The sequence below is a fragment of the Bombina bombina genome, chromosome 1, assembly GCF_027579735.1.
Source record: "Bombina bombina isolate aBomBom1 chromosome 1, aBomBom1.pri, whole genome shotgun sequence".
NCBI classification, from domain to species: Eukaryota; Metazoa; Chordata; class Amphibia; order Anura; family Bombinatoridae; genus Bombina; species Bombina bombina.
This window is the reverse complement of record NC_069499.1, coordinates 1495709065-1495726257: the sequence shown is the minus strand read 5'-3', so window position 1 is coordinate 1495726257 and position 17193 is coordinate 1495709065. Positions and strand designations below refer to the sequence as shown.

General features: G+C 39.1%; 1 protein-coding gene across 1 annotated transcript in view; it reads right to left on the bottom strand.

Annotated features, from left to right (window-relative positions):
* The window catches only part of LOC128666693 (WD repeat domain phosphoinositide-interacting protein 1), a 202874-nt gene that overhangs the window by 142427 nt on the left and 43254 nt on the right, over nucleotides 1-17193 (bottom strand). Inside the window, exons 3-5 of the mRNA XM_053721434.1 lie at nucleotides 921-1030; nucleotides 716-808; nucleotides 262-332 (exon numbers count right to left, since the gene is read on the bottom strand). Of these exons, the coding sequence (XP_053577409.1) occupies nucleotides 262-332; nucleotides 716-808; nucleotides 921-1030 (274 nt within the window). The remainder of the gene's footprint in view (nucleotides 1-261; nucleotides 333-715; nucleotides 809-920; nucleotides 1031-17193) is intronic.

The window sequence follows — 17193 nt, the reverse complement described above, 5'->3', positions numbered from 1 at the left end:
TTTTATCATGAAAACAAGTCTAATTGCAAAGTTCGATTAGAAACCCATCCATGGAGTTTTGTGATCTGAATGTCAGCTCTTCAGCCCTTTGTGAATTACATTATCAGAAAAGGCAACACAAAAAAGGTACAGTTTTCATGTTTACACAATCTAGGTCAGCCCATTTCTAGAAGAAATTGGGCTAATTCTCTCTCTTTATCTTTATGGTAAATATGCTCATTACTTAGTACTTGGTTCACATATTTAATTAATTTGTCTCACCTCTTCATTCCTCTTCTAAATTCATAGAGTTTCTGCCCCTCAGGAATAGAAAATACACGAATCACAGTACCCTTTTATTATTTAAAATTGAAAGGGAAAAAAAAAAGGCTGTTAAGACATAAAACTTCAAGCAAATTTTATTTTATTATTGTTATTTCCATATCAAATTATTTCTTATTAGTTTATCATAAAACAAAAATTCAAGAAATTCAAAATTGCAATATTAGTATTTGTATAAAGTATTTGCTGAAGCACCTCAATGGTGCCACTCATGTAACTTTTGTTGAGTATAGAAATGCCAGTTTTGCAAAGTACAGAATAGGTCAAAGTGCGTTCTCCTTTTGGGCACTATTGTACTAAAAAAGTTAGAATCTTGTCTTGTAGGAGCAAAACAAAAAAAATGCCTTCATCTACTCTGTGCCTTTCTGATAAAGAGTATATTCTCTTTACTTACCTTCTCAGAGGCACTGGCTAGTTTGGATCCTGATGAATTAAAGGCAATAGCAGCAAGTGGACTATCATGGGCAGATATGGTGCATTCAGTTTTCTGTACAGTGGGTTAAAGCAAAAAAGAAATCCAAAGTATTTAAAATGTTCCTGTTATGTTTAAGTTATATCTAATGATGACAACCGATTAGCTCCAGTCATGGCGGACTTACCAAGCAGTTGGAGTCATACAGAATGATCTCGCCCACTGAGGAACTTCCAGGATACGCAAGATAGGAGTTGGAATGGTTTATTGAGAGCGCACACAGGCCTGGGTGGTAAATATATTTTTAACTTTTGACTAGATATGGAAACCTGCAATGTAAACATTTTACGACAGAAGACTCTAGTAACATTGTATGGTAGCTCACAATTATTAAAGAGATATAAAATAGTTTTATATCTTTGTTATATCTAAAAGACGTCATGTTAAAATGTATTTTGTTTAGTGTATCTTCGTGTACGTAAAGAGACATAATATCCATTGGCTAAATCATTTGAAGGTGATGCAGCTTAACTGTAAAAAGCGGACTAAAAATGATCACCTGATATATCATCTATATGTAAAAGAAGGAAGATATTTTACCTCAATTTCTTCAGCTCACGAAAGTAAGTGCTCTGTGAATAGTTATCCTTCAGCTACTGTCAGCTGCATGACAAAAAGAAGAAAAAACAGCAGCCAATCATCGGCATCAGTACTGATGTCACACTTTGCTTTACTGTGATCTCATGAGATTGAACCTAAAGGGACATGAAAAACCCAAATTTTTTTTTCATTTATGATTCTAATAGAGCGTACCATTTTAGACAACTTTGCAATGTATTTCTATTATCTAATTTGTTTTGTTCTCTCTGTATTGTTTGTTGAAAAGTATGCCTAGGTAGGCTCAGTTGATGAATCGTGGCTGAACATATATTCCTCTTGTCATTGGCTTTCAGCTATCTCCCAGTAGTGCATCACTGCTCCTTCAACAAAGGATACCAAGAGAATGAAACAAATTAGATGATGGAAATACATTGGAAAGTTGTTTAAAATGTTATGATCTATCTGAATCATAAAATAAAAAATGTGGGTTTCATGTCCCCTTAAGTCTATCCTCATTTCCCTCCTCAGCGTTAGGAGATTTACTAAGAAATCTTGAGACTTTGCCTGCACATGCCAGATGCACACTCCCTTGCAAGTTTTTGATTGGCTGCTTAAAGTCTCTTTACAATGGGAAGTGCCTACGAGAACATGGAGGTAAAATATCTTCCTTTTTTACATAGAGAAGATCAGGTAATATTTTCTGGTCAGCTTTTTAAAGCTATGCTGCATCACGTTTAAGTGCTTCAACATTTGGGTATTATGTCCCTTTAAGAAATTTTAGTTTCTATGCAGGTGTAAAGTGTGACACTCATAGGAGCTTTTCTCTCACAAACAAGCTGTACACAAAAAACACACACTTCTGGTTAGTTTCAGTATCAATTTAAACGGATTTAAAGTGCAAACAATCGTTATTCATTTGTCTAACTAGTGCTCTTTCATATATATGGCAGAATTGTTGAGTTTAATGTCCTTTAAAAAGGAAACATAAAAATAAATCTGAACAATGGTGAATAAAATAAAAATAGCAGAGGACTAACCATGCTAGGTCATTATTAGAAGCTCATGGGTAGCAAGATAGTGAAAACTATAGCACCACTACTGAATTATTAGATTCTTGAAACAGCCCCCAAGCATATGAACTTGCATCCAAAAATAAAGGTAAAACCCATTGGGCACGATATAGAAGTAGGCATATGTGCATTCGTGGATTTCGGATGCCTCCAAATGCGTAAGAAGAATTTCCTCTTGCGGAAGTGTAACACACTAAGATCTGTGCAAATCTGTCAATATATTTAGTTATATCTTCCTGAAGGGACATTAAAACGCATACATCTATCGTACATATAAAAAAGCACCAGTTAAACATGTTCAAATATTTTTTTGCATGTAATGTAATTAAACCTGTTTAAATTCATATTGAAGCCAACAGGAAATACATGTTTATGTACAGCAAATACACAGGGATGAACTACTTGCTGGCTGATAAGAAGGATTGGTGGACAGAGAATGCTTCCACAAAAAAAATAATAAAAAAAAATGAAACAATTCAGTGTAAATACTGTGCAAACGTATATAGTCCCAATGCCCATTATTTGTTATCTGAAGGAATAGAGAACAGACTAATTATGTTGTATTGAGAAAACCTATGAGAAATACAATAGAAATATATGTCTTTCAATCAGTCTAATTACAAGAAACCTAATAAATGTAAATAGGTTCCTAATGATAGATACAAGATAAATATACAAGTTATTAATTTAACTGAGAGGGGAATTCAAAAAACTAATTATTTTAATGTTTTAAGTAGTGAAGAAGAAGAAATACAGATTTTTTTTTGTGAGGGGAAAAACCTCTCATTTAAAGGGACATGAAACCCAAATGTTTTATTTCATGATTTAGAAAGTACGTGCAATTTTAAACAACTTTCTAATTTACTTCTGTTATCTAATTTGCTTCATTCTCTTGATGTCCTTTGCTGAATAGCATATCTAGATAGGCTCAGTGGCTGCTGATTGGTGGCTGCACATAGATGCCTCGTGTGATTGGCTTAACCATGTGCATTGCTATTTCTTCAACAAAGATATCTAAAGAATGAAGCAAATTAGATAAGAGAAGTAAATTGGAATGTTGTTTAAAATAGTTTTCTCTACATGAACCATGAAAGAAAAATTGTGGGTTTAGTGTCCCTTTAAGCAGTAAAAATCTTGCTTAAAGGGACATGATACCCAAATGTTGAAACACTTTAATGTGATGCAGCATAGCTGTAAAAAGCTGAATATAAAATATCACCAGAACAACTCTCTGTAAAAAAGAAAGATAATTTACCTCAAAATGTCCTAAGTATTCCCACCCCATTGCAAAGGACTTTAAGCAAGGGAGTGAGCTTCGTGCACACTTATGTTATTTTCCTATTCAGTTTAAGGAAGTTTACTATGAAATCTCATGAGAGTTACAGTTGTGCTCATACGTTTACATACCCTGTCAGAATTTATAATTTCTTGGCCATTTTTCAGAGAATATGAATGATAACACAAAAACTTTTCTTTCACTCCTGTTTAGTGTTTGGCTGAAGCCATTTATTATCAATCAACGTTTTACTCTTTTTAAATCATAATAACAGAAACTACCCAAATGACCCTGATCAAAAGTTTACATACCCTGGTGATTTTGGCCTGATAACATGCACAGAAGTTGACACAAAGGGGTTTGAATGGCTATTAAAGGTAACCATCCTCACCTGTGATCTGTTTGCTTGTAATTAGTGTGTGTGTATAAAAGGTCAATGAGTTTCTGGACTCCTGACAGACCCTTGCATCTTTCATCCAGTGCTGCACTGACGTTTGTGGATTCTGAGTCATGGAGAAAGCAAAATAATTGCCAAAGGATCTGCGGGAAAAGTTAGTTGAACTTTATAAAACAGGAAAGGGACCTAAAAAGATATCCAAGGAATTGAGAATGCAAATCAGCAGTGTTTAAACTCTAATCAAGAAGTGGAAAATGAGGGGTTCTGTTGAAACCAAACCACGGTCAGGTAGACCAACTAAAATTTCAGCAACAACTGCCAGGAAAATTGTTCGGGATGCAACATAACTTCAGGTGAAATACAGGACTCTCTGAAAACATGTGGTGCGGCTGTTTCATGATGCACATTAAGGAGGCACTTAAAGAAAAATGGGTGCATGGTTGAGTAGCCAGAAGAAAGCCATTACTACGCAAATGTCACAAAGTATCCCGCTTACAATACGCCAAATAGCACAAAGACAAGCCTCAAACCTTCTGGCACAAAGTCAATTGGATTGATGAGACCAAAATTGAGCTTTTTGGTCACAACCATAAACCCTACATTTGGAGAGGAGTCAACAAGGCCTATGATGAAAGGTACACCATTCCAACTGTTAAACACGGAGGTGGATCGCTGATGTTTTGGGATGTGTGAGCTACAAAGGCACAGGAAATTTGGTCAGAATTGATGGCAAGACGAATGCATTATGTTGTCAAACAGAACACCTCATTTTCCACTTCTTGATTAGAGTTTGAACACTGCTGATTTGCATTCTCAATTCCTTGGATATCTTTTTATATCCCTTTCCTGTTTTATACAGTTCAACTACCTTTTCCCGCAGATCCTTTGACAATTCTTTTGCTTTCCCCAGGACTCAGAATCCAGAAACGTCAGTGCAGCACTGGATGAAAGATGCAAGGGTCTGTCGGGAGTCCAGAAACTCATTGACCTTTCATACACACACACTAATTACAAGCAAACAGATCACAGGTGAGGATGGTCAACTTTAATAGCCATTCAAACCCCTTAGTGTAAACTTGTGTGCATGTTATCAAGCCAACATCACCAGGGTATGTAAACTTTTGATCAGGGTCATTTGGGTAGTTTCTGTCATTATGATTTAAACGGTAACAGAGTTGATTGATAATAAATGGCTTCAGCAAAACACGAACCATAAGTGAAAGAAAAGTTTTTGTGTTATTCATTTTCTCTGAAAAATGGCCAAGAAATCATAAATTTTGCCAGGGTATGTAAACTTATAAGCACAACTGTAAGTGAAATCTCATGAGATCACAGTAAAATAGTTCATGACCTCAGCACTGCTGATGCTGATTGGCTGCAGTTCATTTATTCTTTTTTTTTTTTTACCTGCAGCTGGACAGCAGCTGAATTATAACTTTTTACACAGGACTTACTCTGCTGAGCTGAGGAAATTGTGAGGTAAAATATCTCCCTTTTTTACATAGAGATGCTCAGGTGATATTTTCCTGTCAGCTTTTTACAGTTATACTGCATCAGTTTCAAGTGATTTAGCATATGAGTATTATGTCCCTTTAAGATCAAATTAAAGTTCTTAATACAGGTCTAAAAATGTGCGCCTACACGTCAGTTTAATACATTTTATACCTATATAGCAAGGGTATCAAGCTCAATGTATCTGGGGGGCACTGGCCAAATGTTCTTCTCCCATGGGGGGCACTGTTTATATTTATCTTGTAAATGCCAAGTTAAAGAAAAAGTAAACAAGATGTCATCTTGGCCCTCCCTTGTTTAATAGGTGAACCATTAAATTGGGCTTTCAGATTTGTTTAGGGTTCTAAGATGTGTAACTAGTTGATGTTCTATATAGGCACTCACAAGATAAATATAAAGACAAGTGTTCAGCGTAGACTCTTACTATACATTTCCAGAATGATCACTTAAAGTGATAGTAAAGTCCAAGCTAAACTTTCTTGATTCAGATAGGGAATGCAATTTTAAACAACTTTCTAATTTACTTTTATAATCAAATTTGCTTTGCTCTCTTGGTATTCTTAGTTGAAAGCTAAACCTAGATAGGCTCATATGCTAATTTAAGCCCTTGAAGGCAGCCTCTTATTTGAATGCATTTGAGAGTTTTTCACAGCTAGAGGGCGTTAGTTCATGTGTTTCATATAAATAACATTTTGCTCACGCACGTGGAGTCAGCACTAATTGCCGGAAATCCAAGTCTGTTAAAAGAATAAGGGGGCAGTCTGCAGAAGCTTAGATACAAGGTAATCACAGAGGTAAAAAGTGTATTTCTATAACAGTGTTGGTTATACAAAACTGGGGAATGGTAAATAAAGGGATTATCTATCTTTTTAAACAATAACATTATGGTGTTTACTTTCCCTTTAAGACACAATTGCATTGACCAAAGTTTTTTATGCAGCAAGCAAATATTTTTAACCTCTTCACTACTGAGACTTTCAGAGAAGAACTTGCCCAAAATACCAGAGAATTTTTAGCATTTTTGCTATTACTCCATTGAAACAGAAAAAACACAATTTATGCTTACCTGATAAATTTATTTCTCTTGTGGTGTATCCAGTCCACGGATCATCCATTACTTGTGGGATATTCTCATTCCCAACAGGAAGTTGCAAGAGGACACCCACAGCAGAGCTGTAATATAGCTCCTCCCCTAACTGTCATAGACAGTCATTCGACCGAAAACAAGCCGAGAAAGGAGGAACCATAGGGTGTAGTGGTTACTGTAGTTTAAATTTAAAAATTACCTGCCTTAAAATGACAGGGCGGGCCGTGGACTGGATACACCACAAGAGAAATAAATTTATCAGGTAAGCATAAATTGTGTTTTCTCTTGTAAGGTGTATCCAGTCTACGGATCATCCATTACTTGTGGGATACCAATACCAAAGCTAAAGTACACGGATGAAGGGAGGGACAAGGCAGGAACTTAAATGGAAGGAACCACTGCCTGTAAAACCTTTCTCCCAAATATAGCCTCCGAAGAAGCAAAAGTATCAAATATGTAAAATTTTGAAAAAGTATGAAGCGAAGACCAAGTCGCCGCCTTGCAAATCTGTTGCAAATCAGAAGCCTCATTTTTAAAGGCCCAAGTGGAAGCCACAGCTCTAGTGGAATGAGCTGTAATCCTTTCAGGAGGCTGCTGTCCAGCAGTCTCATAGGCTAAGCGGATTAAGCTTCTTAGTCAAAAAGAAAAAGAGGTTGCCGAAGACTTTTGACCTCTCCTCTGTCCAGAGTAGACAACAAACAAAGCAGATGTTTGACGAAAATCTTTAGTGGCTTGTAAGTAAAACTTTAAAGCACAGACCACGTCCAGAATGTGTAACACAAGGATGGAACGACAATCTCTTGATTGATATTCTTGTTAGATACCACCTTAGGTAAGAACCCAGGTTTGGTACGCAGGACTACCTTATCCGTATGAAAAATCAGATAAGGAGAATCACATTGTAAGGCAGATAGCTCAGAGACTCTACGAGCCCAGGAAATAGCTACCAAAAAAAAAAACTTTCCAAGATAAAAGTTTGATATCTATGGAATGAAGAGGTTCAAACGGAACTCCTTGAAGAACCTTAAGAACCAAGTTTAAGCTCCATGGTGGAGCAACAGGTTTAAACACAGGCTTGATTCAAACTAAAGCCTGACAAAATGCCTGAACGTCTGGAACATCTGCCAGACGCTAGTGCAAAAGAATAGACAGAGCAAAAATCTGTCCCTTTAAGAAACTAGCTGACAATCCTTTTTCCAAACCTTCTTGGAGAAAAGATAAAATCCTAGGAATCCTGACCTTACTCCATGAGTAACCCTTGGATTCACACCAATAAAGATATCTATGCCATACCTTATGGTAAATTTTCCTGGTGACAGGCTTTCGTGCCTGTATTAAGGTATCAATAACTGACTCGGAGAAGCCACGCTTTGATAAAATCAAGCATTCAATCTCCAGGCAGTCAGCCTCAGAGAAATTAGATTTGGATGGATGAAAGGACCCTGAAGTAGAAGGTCCTGTTTCAGAGGCAGAGACCATGGTGGAAAGGATGACATGTCCACTAGATCTGCATACCAGGTCCTGCGTGGCCACGCAGGTGCAATCAGAATCACCGATGCTCTCTCCTGCTTGATCTTGGCAATCAGTCGAGGGAGCAGAGGAAACGGTGGAAACACATAAGCCAGGTTGAAAGACCAGGGCGCTGCTAGAGTATCTATCAGTGTCGCCTTGGGATCCCTGGACCTGGATCCGTAACACGGAAGCTTGGCGTTCTGGCGAGACGCCATGAGATCCAGTTCTGGTTTGCCCCAACGGAGAATCAGTTGTGCAAATACCTCCGGATGGAGTTCCCACTCTCCCGGATGAAAAGTCTGACGACTTAGAAAATCCGCCTCCCAGTGCTCTACACCTGGGATATGGATAGCTGATAGGTGGCAAGAGTGAATCTCTGCCCAGCGAATTATTTTTGAAACTTCTAACATCTCTAGGGAACTTCTTGTTCCCCCTCGATGGTTGATGTAAGCTACAGTCTTGATGTTGACCGACTGAAATCTGATGTACCTCAGAGTTGCTAACTGAGGCCAAACCTGAAGAGCCTTGAATATCGCTCTTAGTTCCAGAATATTTATTGGAAGGAGAGACTCCTCCTGAGTCCACGATCCCTGAGCCTTCAGGGAGTTCCAGACTGCACCCCAACCTAGAAGGCTGGCATTTGTTGTTACAATAGTCCAATCTGGCCTGCGAAGGTCATACCTTTGGACAGATGGACCCGAGATAGCCACCAGGGAAGAGGATCCCTGGTCTCTTGGTCCAGATTCAGTTGAGGGGCCAAATCTGTGTAATCCCCGCTCCACTGACTGAGCCTGCATAGTTGCAGCGGTCTGAGATGTAAGCGTGCAAACGGCACTATGTCCATTGCCGCTACCATTAAGCCGATTACTTCCATACACTGAGCCACCAAAGGGCGCGGAATGGAATGAAGAACCCGACAGGAATTTAGAAGCTTTGATAACCTGGACTACGTCAAGGTAAATTTTCATTTCTACAGAATCTATCAGAGTCCCTAAAAAGGAAACTCTTGTGAGTGGGGATAGAGAACACTTTTCCTCGTTCACTTTTCACCCATGCAATCTCAGAAATGCCAGTACTACGTCCGTATGAGACTTGGCAATTTGGAAGTTTGACGCCTGTATCAGGATGTCGTCTAAATAAGGGGCTACTGCTATGCCCCGCGGCCTTAGGGCCACCAAAAGCGACCCTAGAACCTTTGTAAAGATTCTTGGGGCTGTAGCTAATCCAAAGGGAAGAGCTACAACTGGTAATGCCTGTCTTGAAAGGCAAACCTGAGAAACCGATGATGATCTTTGTGTATCGGAATGTGAAGATAAGCATCCTTTAGATCCACTGTAGTCATATATTGACCCTCCTGGATCAGTGGTAGGATGGTACGAATAGTTTCCATCTTGAACGACGGAACTTTGAGGAATTTGTTTAAGATCTTTAGATCCAAAATCGGTCTGAAGGTTCCCTCTTTTTTGGGAACCACAAACAGATTTGAGTAAAAACCCTGTTCCTGCTCCTTCTTTGGAACTGGATGGATCACTCCCATAACTAGGAGGTCTCGTACACAGTGTAAGAATGCCTCACTCTTTATCTGGTTTGCAGATAATTGTGAAAGGTGAAATCTCCCTTTTGGGGGGGAAGCTTTGAAGTCCAGAAGATATCCCTGGGATATAATTTCCAACGCCCAGGGATCCTGAACATCTCTTGCCCACGCCTGGGCGAAGAGTGAAAGTCTGCCCCCTACTAGATCCGTTACCGGATAGGGGGTCGTTCCTTCATGCTGTCTTAGAGGCAGCAGCAGGCTTTTTGACCTGCTTACCTTTTTTCCAGGTCTGGTTTGGTCTCCAGACCGTCTTGGATTGAGCAAAAGTTCCCTCTTGTTTATTATTAGAGGAAGTTGATGCCGCACCTGCCTTGAAGTTTCGAAAGGCACGAAAATTAGACTGTTTGGCCCTAGATTTGGACCTGTCCTGAGGAAGGGCACAACCTTTTCCTCCCGTGATATCAGCAATAATCTCCTTCAAACCAGGCCCGAATAGGGTCTGCCCCTTGAAGGGAATGTTAAGTAGCTTAGATTTTAAAGTCACGTCAGCTGACCATGATTTAAGCCATAGTGCTCTGCGCGCCTGTATAGCAAAACCAGAATTCTTAGCCGTTAGTTTATTCAAATGAACAATGGCATCAGAAATAAAATAATTGGCTAGCTTAAGTGCTCTAAGTTTGCCAAGTATGTCATCCAATGGAGTCCCTACCTGTAAAGCCTCTTCCAGAGACTCAAACCAGTACGCCGCAGCAGCAGTGACAGGGGCAATGCATGCAATGGGCTGTAGGATAAAACCTTGTTGAATAAATATTTTCTTAAGGTAACCTTCTAATTTTTTATCCATTGGCTCTAAAAAAGCACAACTGTCCTCGACAGGGATAGTAGTACGCTTTGCTAGAGTAGAAACTGCTCCCTCCACCTTAGGGACTGTCTGCCATAAGTCCCGTGTGGTGGCGTCTATTGGAAAACATTTTTCTAAAAATAGGAGGGGAAGAGAACGGCACACCTGGTCTATCCCATTCCTTATTAATAATTTCTGTAAACCTTTTAGGTATTGGAAAAACATCAGTACACACCGGCACTGCAAAGCATTTATCCAGTCTACAAAATTTCTCTGGCACTGCAATGGTATCACAGTCATTCAGAGCAGCTAAAACCTCCCTAAGTAACACGCGGAGGTGTTCAAGCTTAAATTTAAATGTAGAAATATTAGAATCAGGTATCTTTCCTGAGTCATTAACATCACCCACTGACTGAAGCTCTCCTTCCTCAGCTTCTGCATATTGTGAGGCAGTATCAGACATGGTTCTTAAAGCGTCAGTATGCTCTGCATTTTGTCTCACCCCAGAGCTATCTCGCTAACCTCTAAGTTCAGGTAGTCTGGCTAATACCGCTGACAGTATATTATCCATGACTGCCGCCATGTCTTGTAAAGTAAACGCTATGGGCGCCCTAGATGTACTTGGCGCCATTTGAGCGGGAGTCCCTTGGGCGGGAGTCAAAGGGTCTGACACGTGGGGAGAGTTAGTCGGCATAACTTTCCCCTCGTCAGATTCCTCTGGTGATAATTTTTTAAAAACAGAATATGATCTTTATTGCATAAAATGAAATCAGTACATTTGGTACACATTCTAAGAGGGGGTTCCACCATGGCTTTTAAACATAATGAACAAGGAGTTTCTTCTATATCAGACATGTTTATACAGACTAGCAATGAGACTAGCAAGCTTGGAAAACACTTTAAATCAAGTTAACAAGCAAATATAAAAAACGGTACTGTGCCTTTAAGAGAAACAAATTTTGTCAGAATTTGAAAAACAGTGAAAAAATGCAGTAAATCAAACGAAATTTTTACAGTGTATGTAATAGGCTAGCAGAGCATTGCATCCACTTGCAAATTGATGATTAACCCCTTAGTTCAAAAAAACTGATCAAAAAAAAGAAATAGACTTTTTTTTTTTTTTTTTAAACAGTCACAACCAACTGCCACAGCAAGCTGTGGTCCTACCTTCCCCAATAAACGACTTTGGAAAGCCTTTGAGCCCTTTAGAGATGTCCTATAGCATACAGGGGACTCCTGAGGGAAGCTGGATGTCACAGTTTGTAATTTTAACTGCACCAACTGTAACTTTTATACTATAACAGTGGAAAGCCTCAGTAAAACTGTTTCTAGTCAAAATTTAAGCCAGCCATGTGGAAAAAACTAGGCCCCAATAAAGTTTTATCACCAATGCATATATAAAAATGATTAAACATGCCAGCAAACGTTTATATTGCAATATCATAAGGGTATTACCCCTGGGAGTAAGCATGATACCAGTCGTTATTAAATCACTGTATTCAGGCTTAACTTACATTAATCCGGTATCAGCAGCATTTTCTAGTGTTTTCCATCTCTAGAAAAAATTATAACTGCACATACCTGATAGCAGAATAAACTGCACGCCATTCTCTCGCTGAAGTTACCTCATCTGTGTAATCCCCTCAGACATATGTGAGAATAGCAATGGATCTTAGTTACAACCTGCTAAGATCATAGAAACCTCAGGCAGATTCTTCTTCTATTTACTGGCTGAGATAAAATAGCACAACTCCGGTACTATTTAAAAATAACAAACTTTTGATTGAAGAAAATAAACTAACTATATTTAACCACTCTCTCCTACAACATCCTAGCTTGTTGAGAGTTGCAAGAGAATGACTGGCTATGACAGTTAGGGGAGGAGCTATATTACAGCTCTGCTGTGGGTGTCCTCTTGCAACTTCCTGTTGGGAATGAGAATATCCCACAAGTAATGGATGATCCGTGGACTGGATACACCTTACAAGAGAAAGAGCCTTGGTTTTATTTATTTTTATTTTATTTACATTTTTTAAGTAGACAACCCAAGGTATTGAACTAGGCCCATTTTGGTATATTTCATGCCACCATTTCACCACTAAATGTGATCATATAGAAAAAAAAATTGTTAACTTTTTAAAAAACTTTGGGCGTCTCACTGAAAATATTTACATACTTATTGTGCAATCATGGCACAAATGGTTGTAAAAGGTTTTCTGGGATCCCTTTGTTCAGAAATAGATATATATGGTTTTGCCATTGCTTTTTGGCAATTAGAAAGCCGCTAATTGCAGCTGCGCATCACACTTCTATTATTCCCAGCAGTGAAGGGGTCAATCAGGTAGCTTGTAAGGTTAATTTAAGCTTTAGTGTAGATATTACCATCTGACACCTCACATTCCCTGATCCCTACCTGATGCCTTGCAAACAGCTATCGTCACCTTTTTTTTTTTCTTTTTTTCCCCCTGCAGGGTAGGATACCCCCTTAGAAGAAGAATTTTATTTATGTTAAGTTGTAATAAACATTTATGTAAATAGTTTATCTTTCATTGAGTCATTGTCCATGTAGGTTGCTGAAGCACATTCAGTATATCATTTTTGTCTTAGGCAAGAGTGCTACTTATAAATACTTTTTATTTACTTTTTGCTTTAAATTTTTTATATATTCTTTTACTTAAGCACCGGTTCCGATTGGACTTTTTGCATGACTACATTACCTGTGCCTTATGTTTTTATAATATTTTAGTACTTACTTTAGTACCTTACTCTCCAACCTCCCTGATCCCTCCCAAACAGCTCTCTAATGCTCCCCCCCTCTAACTAGTGTCTGCCATCTAAGGTACTGGCAGCTGTCTACCAGTACCTATAAACCTCTGTAAAGTGCCGGGGGGTACTTATTCAAAATGGAAATAATATCTGCAACTTGGAAATGTCTTAGATCGCCACCCACAGAAACCCAACCTGGTTAGGCAATTAACTCTCTTTGAAAAGCTTTGTTTATCAAGGGTCTCCATAAGGGGCACAATGTCCCTTAGCTATAAACCTAACTATTCCAAATTATCCCAAAGACCTTGTATATCTACAAAAATTGGAGAGTGAGATTGGGTCTCATTTGGAGGGTTCAGATTGGCTTCATATCTTCTACAATACTCCGAAGTCATCTGCCTCCTTTGGCATACAAGAACGTAATTCTAAAATTCTCACCAGGTGGTACCTTACTCCAACTAGAATACACAGCATCTACCCAACGGCATCTAATCAGTGCTGGAGAGGTTGTGGTATGATAGTTAAGATGAATCGCATATTGTGGGACTGTCCTATAATTAAAAATGTATGATCTACGGTTACTTCATGTAGAACGATTTTCAATTAGATGTATTTACAACCCTCCTGAACAAACCTGTACGTCGCATCTGCAAAATTTGACTAAACTTATATTGATTATACTTAATAGCATTAAATCTATCCTAGTAAGAAATTGGAAGACACCCTACTTTACCAATAAGGAGATGTTAACCAACAGAATCACAGAACTTTTATCTTTAGAGGAATACTCCTTTATAAAATTAAATAAAATTCTCATTTTCCACATGATACGTTTTTATTGGGATGAATATGTAAACAAAGCCCAAACAAATACAATGTTACAAAGTTCACTGGGATTAATATAATCATAGTGAGACCTGGGTGGATTTAATTTATTTAATAATTCCTTTTTTTTCCCTTCATCTCTTCCTCTAAATTTTCCTACTCTCTACTTCCATCTAACTTTTCCTAGTCGCTAGTTTCACTTCACATTCCTAGGCTGATATACATTATGTATTACCTGTACTTATCCCCTTAATGACCAATGACAGAATTATTCCATCATGGAACTATTGAGCAAACTGAAGCTCTGTCCTTAAGGGAACTTTCCTTACCATATTAGAGGGAACTGCTTCTATACTGTGAATCACAAAAGATTGTTCCCATTTTATTGCACTGATTCCACTAGTATTGTTGTTGTAACCTTGAATTTCAAATGTTCACTTGTATCTTTCTGTATACAATTATTATGGAAAACTTAAAAATAATAAATAAATAAAAAATAGTGTTCAAATTAAGGAAAAACATAAAATTATGCTTACCTGATAAATTTCCTTTTCTTCCGTTGGAAAGAGTCCACAGCTGCATTCATTACTTTTGTGAAATAAGAACCTGGCCACCAGAAGGAGGCAAAGACACCCCAGCTAAAGGCTTAAATACTCCTCCCACTTCCCTCATCCCCCAGTCATTCTGCCGAGGAACAAGGAACAGTAGAAGAAATATCAGAGTGAAAAAAAGGTGCCAGAAGAATAAAAAGATGCCCCATGTAGAAAAAGGGTGGGGAGCTGTGGACTCTTTCCAACCGAAGAAAAGGAAATTATCAGGTAAGCATAATTTATGTTTTTCTTCCTACTTGGAAAGAGTCCATAGCTGCATTCATTACTTTTGGGAAAACTATACCCAAGCTAAAGAGGACACTGAATGCCAAAACGGGAGGGTACATTAGGCAGCTCATTCTGAGGGCACCAAGCCAGAAAACACTACCCAACAAAAACCCTGCTTCGTCCGAAGTCGAGAAAACTTTGAAAAGGAAAGGCCCCAAGGGCACTGACCCGCAGATAGTCCAGAAGCCTAGCTAGAGACCGCAAAAATCGGACTCAACTGAGCCAACAGTCCTCCAGGAGACACCGTCGCCCAAGAGGCGGTCCCTCACCAAGGGATAAGATAAAGAAGAACCGAAAGGTCGACACAAAATCCATAAAAGGAAAACCCCCAATAGCGAGCCCAGCACACGAAGACCCAAATGGGTCCTAGCAGACAAGGGGAAGCTACGCCCAGACCAAGCAGAAACCAGGGGTTTAGGACCGGGACTCAAAACAGAGAAACTAAGGCGTTAAAAGTCATACAACGACACTAGAGCCCATAGACTCTCAAACAGCCGCAGGACAACAAGCAAGGGGATACCCTGAGGCCAAAATTACTCAAGCAAAGGCTGGTCTCCACATCACCGCCATACAATCGGAGGATCATAGAGAGAAAAGGACGCACAGCATCCCCAGTTCCGAGCAGAGCCCAAGGAGACCACGCCCAGTGCCCCTAACAGGGAATGACCATATCCCGGAGGGGAACCCAGGTCCCTTAAAGGAGACCCAACACATGGAGACAACAGAGGAAGACAAAAAGGTCTCATAAAAAGTAGCTAGACAGTACACAGTCAATGTGCAATAGCTGCAGCTGGTCACATTCTGCAACCCATCCACTGCAAGGCAGATGAACTACCCAATAAACTACTAGCTGCTGAGAACTAAGTCCAGAAGGACAATTCCCAGGGCCTCAAAAGAAAAAAGTCCAAACCGCCCAACTCGGCGGCAAGAGGGCGCAAGCCAACCAACCCTCCACTACATGGGAAGGAGCTCTAGGGTTTGACAACCCGAGACAAAAGAGAGAGACGCAGCGGAACTCCACTGATCCAGTCATCTTAATTGAAGGCTATAAGGACTGAGACAATCCTTCCTGCCTCTTGGACCCACCAGTCCTCTAGAACAGGGTTCTTCAAACCACGGATTGCGACCCATTACTGGGTCGCAACACCATGTTCACTGGGTCGCATAGGCATGCTTCTACATAGTGCTGCTTCAATTTACCATTTACTTGGCATCACAATTATGGAGTCCAGGACCCTGTATGTGTATCACACAGCACAATGCAAATGCCGTCTGTGCTCTGTACTTAAAGGCTATTGTACAGTGTTAGCAAGAGTCAGACAAGAAAAACTCTCACAAAACAAATGCACATAACGCTATTTGTAAAAAAATAAATTAAAAAAAAAGGACTTACTATTGCATGTTTGGTAAGAGAAGGAAGGAACCTTTGACCCATTGAATAACCAATCAGATAATTACAATTACTCAGGAGCGGGGAGGGGGCTAAGGGTCGTTTGCTGATAAGAAGACATGTAGGGTAAGCTGCAGTTTTAAACTAATAACAGTTTCTAGACCTTCGCACAGCTAATTTGTTTATTTACTTCCCATGGCTGGCTGCACAATCAGGTCTGTGATCACTTCTCTGCACAGAGAAGAACAGCACATGCATAACTCCTTGCTACCAGCAGCTCCCCCCCTTTTCTTTGTTCCGCCTTTAACCAGACAACCTTAGATGACATAAATCCACCTCACTGACTTCTGCCCCTGATTCTAATAGTAGAAAATAAACCTCAGTAACTCCCATGGGCTTTACATGTTCTAAACCCCTTACTTAGCTAAACATTTTTGTAACTTTCCTATGCTTTTCTTAGAAGAGCTTTCTCAGATGCTGTGACATCACACACACAGAGGCACTAATATATAAATATGAGAGAGATATGTGATAAATAAATATATGTGATATATATATATATATAAAAATATATGTGATATATATATATATATATATATATATATATATATATGTGTGTGTGTGTGTGTGTGTGTGTATATAGATATATATATATATATATATATATATAGATATACATTATATGTGTGTGTGTGTGTGTGTGTGTGTGTGTGTGTGTGTGTGTGTGTGTGTGTGTATATATAGATATACATTATATGTGTGTGTGTGTATA